General features: G+C 40.2%; 2 protein-coding genes across 2 annotated transcripts in view; both read right to left on the bottom strand.

Moving 5' to 3' along the window:
* The window catches only part of LOC147216928 (uncharacterized), a 26,992-nt gene extending 17,422 nt beyond the window's left edge, over positions 1–9,570 (bottom strand). Inside the window, exons 1-2 of the mRNA XM_086176634.1 lie at positions 9,465–9,570; positions 1,141–1,581 (exon numbers count right to left, since the gene is read on the bottom strand). Of these exons, the coding sequence (XP_086032760.1) occupies positions 1,141–1,581; positions 9,465–9,570 (547 nt within the window). The remainder of the gene's footprint in view (positions 1–1,140; positions 1,582–9,464) is intronic.
* LOC147216927 (uncharacterized) overlaps positions 8,845–12,450 on the bottom strand; it is a 16,891-nt gene continuing 13,285 nt past the window's right edge. Inside the window, exons 5-6 of the mRNA XM_086176633.1 lie at positions 11,467–11,533; positions 8,845–10,963 (exon numbers count right to left, since the gene is read on the bottom strand). Of these exons, the coding sequence (XP_086032759.1) occupies positions 10,092–10,963; positions 11,467–11,533 (939 nt within the window). The 3' untranslated portion in view covers positions 8,845–10,091. The remainder of the gene's footprint in view (positions 10,964–11,466; positions 11,534–12,450) is intronic.

The following is a 12,450-nucleotide window of genomic DNA, read 5'->3' as shown; positions in this document are numbered from 1 at the left end:
GCAGAAAATAAAGAAAATCAAAATTTTTGGGTGACTGGTTTAACATTACTTACATTGACCCCGTGTCATTGTTATCCGATTTCATGATGAGTAAGTGATTTCTTATGTCTTTATAATTATATTGTGAGAGACCATACACCTGTTCTGCTGTTGCTCAATAATGATTTCATTTTGTTTACTTCATTAACCATTTATACGAGTAGTACTGTTTATCTGTGGGCTCCATGGCTGAGTATGTTTACTCTGGTTTCCTCCCACAGTCCAAAAGGGGTGAATGAGGGTTACTCATATGGCTCTACATCAACTAGTCCATATCGAACCCTGTGTCTCACCCAGCGGGAATGAGATCAGCACCTACGTGTTATCTTAAGCAAGATTTGCATCTCGAAAAATGAATTAATGAGTAAAAGACTAAATGACCATGATAAAAAAGATTTATGTTATAGATCTTGTTTATTTTCATCGAGGCGTTTTCTTTACCCCAGCCGTGGCTCCAGAAAGTGGAGTAAGAATTTGTCGGTTCTTCATTTATATCATATTCATTTTTATGCTGGCGTTAATGGACTTTAGAGGCCACTTATATCGAAATAGGCTCATTATGAGTGCGTCAGCTTCCATTTATAGCATTTTTGTGGGTGTGAACGCACAACAATAATGACCTATAATCATACAAAAGGATTACATGGGGCTATGATTTGACAGAAGGGAATAATGCATGCGCTTTTCTGTATTTGCATGTCAACATAAATTTGGTCATGATTCAGCAGTTTCATACAAGTACCCTGGAGGTTTAAAAGATAAGCCAGAGGGGACGTGAAGACAACCAATTATAATTTAATGTGCAGAAGTAGCAACACCTTGAGCATGCACATGAAAAGTTTTTTTATTTATTTATTTTTTGCTGCAGCTATGATTGAATAATATCTTAAAAACGAAAATGATGTTGATATGAACCACAAGAAGCGTGTGCCATGACGTCATGGCTTGGGGGGTTGGCGTCACCGTGACAGCCAATACACGCAACTGCATGACCTCGAGTGATCACAGATCACAAATAATCACGGCATCGGTGAACGCGCGCTATTCATGCGTGTGTCAGTTCATATCTGTCAGGTGCATCGATGCTGGCCAACTTCCCACCTGCCATCTCCACAGATTCACCTTCGGCTGCAATGAAATGAACGGTGTGCGTTTCTTCCCGCTGACTCCGTCTCCTCATCTTCCTCTCATAGCTCCGCATCTTCACGTCCATTTCCCGCAGTTTCCTCCGCAAGACATCCTTTTCCTTTTCGCTCTTGTCTCGCTCCTGCTCCATCCGTGATCGAAGCGCCGCGTAGCCATCGTCCACCAGTTTGCAGATCTCAGCCACCGCCGAATTGGCCAAGATTTCTATGATAGAGGCGATCTGCGCTTGAAATCCAATACAGTCTGCCGCCATCATCCCCAGGTCTCCCTGCCTCGCCGTGCGTGGATACACGTGACCGGGTCCACAGCTGAGCGGAAAGATGCGTGACGGCGAACATAAACGCGGTGTGACCTGTAAAAGGCGGAGGCGATTCTGTCCCAGCTGACAGTCTTTTACTTATGAACCCCAAAACATTAAACCTCTTCGGGGTGCGAGTGTCGCACTCTGATGACGTCAGTTTGTTGAAGCGCAGGTTTCCTCGAACGGGAAAGTTATTTTATTGCATATTTTGATGGATAAAAATACACACCTTTTTTAACCGATGCGTTTACACGAACGGGTAATTTACAAGACTGTCTCAGAAAATTACAATATTGTAATAAAGTTCTTCTGTAATGCAATTTAAAAAAAAAAACTTTTTTCATGATATTCTAATATTTTGAGATGGGATTTTTGAGTTTTCTTAAGATGTAAGCCATAAACAGCAATATTAAAATAACAAAAGGCTTGCAATATTTCAGTTAATTTGAATGAATCCAGAATGTATGACATTTTTGTTTTTGTAATTGCATTACAGAAGATAAAGTACTTTATTACAATATTCTAATTTTCTGAGACAGTCCTGTATATGGGAACGGGAACAAGGACCTGTTTATTCTGCAATTATTAATGCAAAGCTGATTTGAGTTATATTGTGAAGAGCAGCAAAAATAACAATCAGAGTCAAGGATAAGTTGTTCTCAGCATTATGCTCTTTAATCTTTATTCAACAGTCAACGAACAGTGGAAATATTTCTCAGAGCAAACAGTTAGACTGAGACAACCACAGGACTGTCTCAGAAAATTAGAATATTGTGATAAAGTTCTTTATCTTCTGTAATGCAATTGAAGAAAAAAAAAACTTTTTTCATGATATTCAAATATTTTGAGATAGGATTTTTGAGTTTTCTTAAGATGTAAGCCATAAACAGCAATATTAAAATAATAAAAGGCTTGCAATATTTCAGTTAATTTTAATGAATCCAGAATGTATGACATTTTTGTTTTTGGAATTGCATTAGAGAAGATAAAGTACTTTATCACAATATTCTAATTTTCTGAGACAGTCCTGTATATGGCAATGGGAACAAGGACGTGTCTGCGATCAGAATGCTTTTGAAAGTTTACTCAGGTTTATTCTGCAATTATTCATGCAAAGCTGATCTGAGTTATATTGTGACGAGCAGCAAAATAACAATCGGAGTCAAGGATAACTTTCTCTCGGCATTATGCTCTTTAGTTTTTATTCAACAGTCAAACTAACAATGGAAATATTTCTCAGAGGTAACAGTTATACTGAGACAACTACAGGACTGTCTCAGAAAATGAGAATATTGTGAAAAAGTTCTTTATCTTCTGTAATGCAATTACAAAAACAAAAATGTCATACATTCTGGATTCATTACAAATCAACAGAAATACCTCAAGCCTTTTATTATTTCAATATTGCTGATAATGGCTTACATCTTAAAAGGAAAATTTAAGATCTCCCCGCCCCATGCTGCAATGTTGCTTTAAAACAGTATATAACAATATATAACAAAGAATACACACACACACGATGGAATGCTGATGTCATTTTTCTGTTCTCTGAATTAGTTGGTGGCATGAATGTGTGAGTACATGTTTATATCCCTTGTTCTCTTGTGATCAATTAGCAAATGTTCATGTGTGTGTGTGTGTGTGTTTTTGTTAGACACATTGGATCATTCACTGATACTGCGTCAATAGCAAAACTAACAGTTTTTGATTGTATTTTGGGGGGAAGGAGGAGGGTGTCAGATTCTTATTCTATTGCAGGGGAGAAACAGAAATAAGAAGGAGCAGTGACACCAACCTGTTAGTTGAAGAGCTGCAGCAACAAGCTGATACAAGTTTCGCACTAATGATGAGGGAAAAAAACATTTTTTAATTTATCTTTTTTCTTGATAGACTGCATTGCTCCTTATTTGCTGTTATCATTAATGCCTGGACCAGACCTGGGTATTTTACGGCCCACGGGCCACATCCATCCCGTTTTGCTTTTCTATCCGGCCCGCCAAACTATTTTCTTTTGATATTTTATCAAGTATTTTCAATCAATATTGAATTTAGAAACATATTTTTTCCTTTTCAATTTTTTTCCTTTAATTTATTTCCAAAATAATGTTGGTTGGTCCATTTCCATTATTATTAATGATTTTAAAATTGAAATAAAATCCCATAAAATTGAAATATTTGAACTGCAATTTTCATTTTGTTCACCTAGTTGGCCCACGCATTAAAATTTGATAAGAAATGTGGGCCACCAGCCAAAATAATTGCCCCCCCCTAATCCTAGACTGAAACCCTTAAGATTTTGTACAAATGCAGGTCAATTGTACTTATTGAATTCAAACGGATTTCTTCCAAGACCGTTCTGCATTATGATTTTATTTAAAATGTCATTCTGGGAAGACTCACAAACACCCACTTGCTATGCAATAGAACAGAAATCCTACTGACAAGCTAACAGGGAAGCGAGTGAGACCAGGGTGGTGTAGGGGAAAAGGGATATTTGATTATGTGTTGAATGTGCCTTTTGGTGGGTAGCTTAACAAAATAAAGTTTCCAAAATGGCCTTCTAATGTGATTTGTGAATTTAAGGAGCTGTTGAGATGAGCCTTATTTATCAACTCTAAGGATCTATTTTGGGATAAGCACTGCGAGGTAGATAAAGAATGCAGCCTCGGAGGGGCACAGGCCAGTGTCTCCCCAAGCTGGTTCCAAGCCCAAAAAAAAAGCAGAGGGTTGCATCAGGAAGGGCATCCCGCGTAAAACTTGTGCCAAAACCAAACATGCGAATCAAACCTAATAATATCACACCGGATCGGTTGAGGCCCTGGTTAACAACGACTGCCAATGGTGCCGATGACCTACAGGGTACCAGTGGAAGTTGGGCAACTGTGGGTCAAAGAAGGAGAGGAGGAAGGCATGTTCAGAAGCAGAGAAAGAGGAGGAAAGGCAAAAGTCTGGGGCTGAGAGTAGGGACTTTGAATATTGGGACAATGACAGGAAAAGGTAGAGTTGGTTGACATGTTGCAGAGAAGGAAGGTGGATAAACTGTGTGTCCAGGAGACCAGGTGGAAAGGTAGTAAGGCTAGAAGCTTAGGAGCAGGCTTGAAGTTGCACTGTCTTATCTTGAAGGAGGAGTTTGTTAGGAATGTTCTGGAGGTGAAAAGAATGTCAGATAGACTTATGAGTCTGAAATTGGAAATTGAAGGTGTGATGCTTAATGTTGTTACTAGCAATGCCACGCAGGTTGGATGGGACTTAGAGGAAAAGGAGAAGTTAGTTCCAGGTTAGATGAAGTGATGCAGAATATCCCGAAGAGATGAGTGGTCATTGGAGCAGACTTCAGTGGGCATGTTGGTGCAGGCAATAGAGGTGATGAAGAAGTGACAGGCAGGTTTGGTATGCAGGATAGGAATGCAGAGGGACAGATGGTGGTAGACTTTGCAAAGAGGTTGTAAATGGCTGTAGAGAATACTTTTTCCAGAAATGACAGCAACATTGGGTAACTTATGCGAGTGAAGGTAGGAGCACACAGGTAGACTACATCTTGTATAGACAAGGTAACCTGAAAGAGATCAGTGACTGCAAAGTAGTTGTAGGTGAGAGTGTAGCCAGACAGCATGGGATGGTGTTTTATAGGATGACTCCGGTGACAAGGAAGATCAAGATGACAAAGGCAGAACAGAAGACAAAGTGGTGGAAGTTGAAAAGGGGGGGTGTTGTATGGTTTTCAGGGAGGAGTTGAAAAGGGCTCTGGGTGGTCAGGGAGAGCTCCCAGGTGACTGGACAACTACAGCTAATGTGATCAGGGAGGCAGGTAGGAGAGTACTTGGTGTGTCCTCTGGAAGGAAAGTAGATAAGGAGACTTGGTGGTAGAATGAGGAAGTGCAGGAGTGTATCCACCGAAAGCGGTTAGCAAAGAAGAAGTGGGTCACTGAGGGGACTGAAGAGAACTGAGAGGTGTACAGGGAGATACAACATAAGATAAAGATAGAGGTAGCAAAGGCAAAACAAAGGGCGTGTGATGACTTGTATGCTCAGTTGGACAGTAAGGAGGGAGAGAATGAGTTATACAGGTTGGCAAAACAGAGAGATAGAGATAGACAGGATGTGCAGCAGGTCCGGGTGATTAAGGATAGAGAGGGAAATGTACTGACAGATGCTAGGAAAAGTGATTAGAAGATGCAAAGAGTACTTTGAAGTGCTGATGAATGAGGAAAATGATGGAGAGGTAATTGTAGAAGAGGTGACTATTGCAGACCACAAAGTAGCAGAGATTAGGAAAAGTGAAGTGGGGAATGTATTAAAGGGGATGAAGAGTGGAAAGGCAGTCTTTCAGTGTCCTTTTTCTTTGATGTCTAAGCTCCAGCACACTACAGCAAAGAGGATTTGCAGGCAACAGAAGAAATGACCAAGAGATGGGCAGGTATAGTGTCCAGGATAATTATGCTAATGGATAGATGGTTATAGACTTTGTTAAGAGTGGCAATGGCTGTAGTTAAGGCTTTCTTTGAGAAGAGGTAGGAAAATAGGGTAACTCATTTGAGCAGAGGTAGAATCCCTTAGTTAGACTACATCTTGTATAGTCAATGTAATCTGAGCGCAAAGTAGAGGTGGATCAGAACGTAACCAGACAAAAGTGGATGGTAGTTTGTAGTATGAATATAGTGTCAAGGAATATGAAGAGGAGAAAGGCAGAGCAGCGGACAAAAAGGATGGTGACCAAAAAGGTGTACTATGGTTTTCAGAGTTGAGACAGGCTCTGTGGGCAACCGCAGCTAATGCATTTAGCAAGACCAGTAGGAAAGTACTTGATGTTTGTGACGGTAGTGGACGGACTGCACATGTTCCATACCTTTGTGGCAGCGCTCTCGCATGTGTGAGCACATGGCAGAATGCCGGCGCGGAATTATTTGTTTCGTGTGTCAACTGTGGAACTGGGCATACAGGGTGGAGGTAGTGATGAGACGGGGAGTTCCGATGCTTCGGAGCGTGCGTCGAGTAATAACATGAAGTATTTAAGGAGCACATATCAAGGCTTGTATTGTGTGGGAGCAGTTACACCACTGATGATGAATGAAGCCTAGCTGGTTCAGGAAGGGGTTTGAATTTGAATTTGCGTGTTTCACGGACGCATGTAAACACCGACGGATCCCCTCCCTAGTCATGGTGTAGGTAGACTCTGCTTGAGCTTTTCGGTGAGATTTCCTGCACGTTTCTTGCTTTCATGGAGCCTGCGAAGAAATTGAGATATTCTCAAGTATGGTACTTTGATCGAATTTCTCCCAATAAGGTACAGTATATGTTTACTCATATTGTTTTGTATATTATGGTAACCTATTTAATATACCCCTTTATCTAAAGGGATTCAGATTTTTTTTTTTTTTTTTTATTTACACTGGCCTACATATTTTGATTTTATACCAGCCATTATTGTTCAACATATTTTGAACATATTCTGTGTTACTCCAAGGTAAAATGTTTGTTGTATGCCACGGAGTCGGGATTTAACAACACCTCTTCTATGCTGAGGCATTTTCGTGTCTTGCATGGAAATTCTGGGTACAATGGAGGTGCACCCAGCCAAGGTGAGTCCCATTAAAAAGATATACATCCTATTATTCACAAAGCTACTGTTTTTTCTGCAAGTGAACAGGAAGAAGGAGCTGGATGAGGCCTTGGTCTCCATGATTGTGAGAGCCAACCAGCCTTTTCAGCATTGTGGAGGATTTTTTGTGTTGGATAATAAGACACTATATGACAGGAGCAGTAGCCTATATGTCAAAACTTAACCACTCCATTTCCATTAGAAAGGTTTTGGTCAAGGGAAAATATGAGAAGGAGAAGCAGAAAGCCAAATAACAGCTCCAAAATGTTACAGCTGTTAGTTTGACCGCAGATATGTGGATATCCATAAACATGGATACATATCTGGCTTTTACTTGTCATTATATTGATGAAGATACCCGTCTCAGGTCAACTATCCCAGGAGTTGTACAATTCCCAGACGCACACACAGCAATGAATTTGACAATTCATAATGTGAAAGTGTGAAAGTATGTGAAAACATCCTTCATGGACAAATGGGGCATTAAATCAAAGGTGACTTGTTTCAACATTGATGGTGCAGCAAATATGACAACCTGTGGTAAGGCACTGAGGATGCACCATGCCATCTGCATTGCAAACAACTTGAATTTGCTTGTGAAAAAGGGTCTTGATATGACCCCCATGCTGTCCTCTGTCCGTGCAAAGGCAAGGAGGCTGATGTGGTGTTTCAGGAGCAGCAAATCTGCAAAAGTTAGTTCACTTTGTTTTTACTTTTCATCTATCAATGCAGTATTTGTTTTGTATTGCTGCATGTTTTGTTATTTTGTTTTGTTCGGAGGTGGAAACCAGATGTGGAATAGCACCTTTACAATGATAAAGAGACTTCTTGATCTAAAGGGCCCAGTGGGAGCAGCAATGGCTGGCTTGGATAATGACATCTCTGGACTGACGTCTGAGGAGTACAATAATGTCACTGGATGCTTGTCAGTCTTATCTCCATGAAGCCACTGTGGAGCTTTCTGAGGAGAAAAGAGTGTCCACCTTAAGGGTGATCCCATTACTCAAAGTGGTGGAGAACATGCTCCAAGAAGAAGTTGTGACAACAGCAAGTGCAATGGCCACACAGCTCTGAGAGAACCTTATCAAGCTCCTTCAAGAAAAGCTGCACACTCTGCAGAGCTCAAGGAAAATGACATTTCCAACATTACTTGACCCCAGATTTGAAACGATAGGCCTCTCCTGTCCTACAAAAGCAAATGAAGCAGTGGAATGACTCATATCTGAGAGTGCAAATGTCATACAGGTCATAAATTCATCACCATCTCCATCTCCAGTAGTTGCAACATCAACATCATCACAAACTGTAGCTGAAAGACCTGGTAATTTTTTTTTTTTTTTTTTGCTATTCTGTAACTCTTGCTTACATTATCATTATCTTGCTGACATTATTGTATTCTAGCTGTTCATGTTTCAAGCTATGGTGCCATTTGGATACCACGGTGACAGAGTCCAGAAGAACACAATGTGATTGCTGATGCCACAGTTAACGTACAAAGATATCTCTCAGAAGCAAATATTCATAGGACCCGCTCGTGTATTGGGAAAGGGAAGTGCATTTATCCTAATTTGTTCAGGCTGGCAATTGGATACTCATGCACCCCGGCCTCTTCAGTGGCATGTGAAAGTTTTCTCTAAAGCAGGAGAAGTTATCTCCAAAAAGAGAAACCACCTGAAAGAAATACTGTTCTTAAATAAAAATCAATAAAACCGCCCATCACAAACCCCACCACTTTAATGTTCATAAGCACAACCCCTAATATTGTCTTTCTTTCTTGTCAAAAAACTGTAACACATTACAACTCTAATTGGCCTGACATCTTATCAGACATTGAAAAAAAATTCATATTGAAAAAGGTATTACAGTAATTGCCAACATGAATACACTTAGAAATTGAAATTGTATTTATTTGGATCACTACATAAATCATAAATGCAATACATGTAGATGAACATAATTCTCTTAATAAGCATTAAATACTCATGTCTCTTTGAACAGTAGGTGGGTTTCCATGCACACCTTGGGAGATGAACCTTTTTGTGAACCACTTGGCTGGGAGGTTTCAAAGTCCAATGAAGCCTCATCTGGCCATCACTAGTTTTTATAGTCAACTTTTATTCTGTAATTGTACTTCTCACACTGCCGGAGCATAGATTCAAATAATTCCATCTGACCTGAAATATTCGTATTAATATGTATACTGTAAATGTGTTTTGTCCGTGCATATTCCCTTCTTGCTGTATCTTAGCTGCTCCCAGGACTGTGCTCTTTTGGACACAGATAGCAGATATTCTTCCTAGAATCTGCTGGAGCTATTCTCCCAGCTTGGGGATTTTTGAACCAAGTGACTCGAATCACAACTGTGATCCGTTGCCTAACCCTGGTATTTCTCCTGCTTTTTGTGTTCTTTTGCACTGACATTATGGTAATTTGGGATCACCACATCCATCACTATGATTGTCCTCTGATACTGGTCCACCACCATGTCCGATTGGTTTGAAATCTGGAACTGGAAGTACAACAGGCTCTCATCAGGATCCAGAATGATTCTGTAATTCTGGATCACCTTCAGTAGTCTCCCCTACCTTGATCCTGAAACTTCCAGCCAATACTTTGTTAAGATGTTCCTGTTTAAGATGCGAGCAACATGATAAAGAAGCTTCATGTATGCCTTCCCTGCCAGCATCTTACATCTTGTATGTCATGGATCATGTCAAAGGGCATCTTTGCAGAGCCTGCAAGGTCACACTGCAGTTTACTTGCTGGGCAAGAGCTAACTAGCAAATAAATGTTAAGACATTTTACTGCAATATTTATGAAAAACAAGGAAAGCAAATGATGGCAACCCCAGGGGCCGGTTAGTGATGAATTTGCTTGAGAATCGTGATATGTTTTTATTTCATTGTTACTCATTGAAAATTATGCAATGCTGGTTTTTGTAACCGATAATTTGTCTCATCATTTTGCTGTGTTTGGAAACTCAGTGGATCCAAATTTTTTTTTCCACTACTTGGTAGAATGAAGGCCCTGATGTCGAATTAGATTGCTGAGAAAGGAAAAGTTCTTGCTACACTTGGAGCAATGAAACCTCTTCTCCCCAGTATGGACGCTCTGGTGAACCTTGAGATTGGTCGAAGTGGAGAAGTGCTTGTCACAATGGGGACAGGGGAAGGGCCTCTCTCCTGTGTGAACCATCTTGTGGCGCTTGAGGCTGCAGAACTGGCCGAAGCTTTTGCCACATTGAGCGCACTGGTATGGTTTTTCCCCAGTGTGTATACGCTCATGAATGCGCAGTTGGCACTGGTGAGCATAGCGCCGTGAACAGAAAGTGCAGGTATAAGGTAGGCAGGGGTGGATCTCAACTGAACCAGACTCTTGGTCATTACGATTTTCTATTTTATAATGTTGGGCTTGATCGGAGTTATCCACATTTCCTATTCCAGACCAACAGTTCTGGATTGGCTGCTTAAAGGAGACCAACGTCGTCATGGTTGCAGGGGTGTTGCAAAAGGTAGAAATATGACGACTACAAGTAGAATTTCTTCCAGAGTTAACCCCACGGGGTGGCTCCTTGATTTGTATACAGAACAGTGACTGATGCTGAGACATAGCAGTGTTTTGTCCTCGACCCTCACCTTTACCGCCACCGTGCATAGAGGACAACATACTACCGCTTTTTTCCACTGCTCTTTCAAGCTTTGATGAAGGGTTCTCCGGTTTTGTGTCCCTTTTAGAATTTGTGATCGCAGGAGAAGTGGGGTTTGCCCGAGACTGACGGAGCGCCCTGTTTCTGAGGCCAGTTTGTGAGGCGAGCGCAGAGCAACATGGTTGCTCCATTTCTTGAGGGTCACGAGGACAGTCTCTCACTGGGGTGTCACCTAAAGGGGGGGAGGAAAGCACATTTATGATTATATCTCATAATTACTCCATAGCTACAAAGACGTTTAGTTCATTCATTCTTGTGGACAAATAGTAAAGCCCTTCATGCACGACATTTTTGAGGATGGGACAGTGTAGGGCTACTGTTCACACTTGACTAGACTGGTTTGGTGTCCTGCAACAACCTTTTACATTACAGTGGGAGTCGAGGTGATCTTGTACAACACAGCTACATGTCTGATACCAATCGCTTATTTGGAAATTATTAAAATTATTAAAAAGGCATGATCAGGACTTTGGTAGTTAATATCATTTAACTTTGCTTTAACTTTAACTTAGCTTTTGAATCATGAGTTGCAAAGTATAACTGATCTCACCTCTATCCATAAAATGTAAACGAAAAAATGACTATAACATAAATACTGCAATAATGATATCAAAATGTAATTACAGATATTTGAATGAAAAAAGGAAATTAATTTTGTTAATAATATTTTGATACCTGGCACTTCATCTACATCCTCGTCCTTGTGTCGAAGACTGCCGGTGTTTGTGAGAGATTCCAAATCCTAGAGAGAAGAGGGAGGATGATCAGCATAGTATAGCACTATGAAGTTTGTTTTTATGAAGTGCTCATTAATTAAAGGGAAATACAAGAACCCTAACTGATAATGTGAATTATGCTTAACCTCCAGCCAATTTTTGGTTGTTTTATTGAAGGTATCATAATGTTTTGCATCAATATAAAACTCAACTCTTTAGAAACAGTATAATATAATATATAATAATATAAATATAATATATATAAACAGTATAATAACAACTAGATGAGAGAGTTTGACACTGCCTCTGTTACATATAGTAGCATAAACAGTAAAAAACACTTGAAATATTTTAACATTTTAACAGTTGATACATGAGCATGCATTCATTAGATGGAATAAAACATAGGGTCATTCTCCAACCCGCCACTGGTTCATAACTGGTCTTTATGGACAAATGAATTGAATTTTACATAGAATAGATGTACATTTTTTCACAGTGCAGGATGACAATGTGTAGTAACAGCACTAAGCTTTCGGAACCTTTATGGCACATCTCAACGAGTTTGACACCCACATTTAATTCACTAGGGAAAATGTCTGATGACGAACTGCACTTCTAGGAGTGCTCGGGGAGTATTCTACAGGACAGAAGGAAGTGCCATAAATCCAACGCATGATTAGTACTGACTCTTACCGTCCTCTTGAAAATCGGGCGGAGAACGTCCCAACTGCCAAAATCAATAAGGTTGTTGAAGAAAGAAAACAAAGTTCCAACATTTTAGCCTAAAATCTTGTGGCTACTCTGATCGGGGCCTAAGTAAAACAAAAACCAATAGAAAAAAGCACAATGAACACAAGGAAGACCAAAATGTTTTTTTCTGTTCTGACAAAGATGGCTTATCTGACCTCTGTCTTAAGCCATCTGTCTTCTCTGGCCAGAA

Source organism: Fistularia commersonii, chromosome 29, assembly GCF_037954325.1.
Source record: "Fistularia commersonii isolate RoL2024-O1a breed Wild chromosome 29, RoL_Fcom_v1.0, whole genome shotgun sequence".
In the NCBI taxonomy this organism is placed as follows: Eukaryota; Metazoa; Chordata; class Actinopteri; order Syngnathiformes; family Fistulariidae; genus Fistularia; species Fistularia commersonii.
The sequence above is the reverse complement of the archived record's forward strand: the minus strand, read 5'-3'. Positions and strand labels throughout refer to the sequence as shown.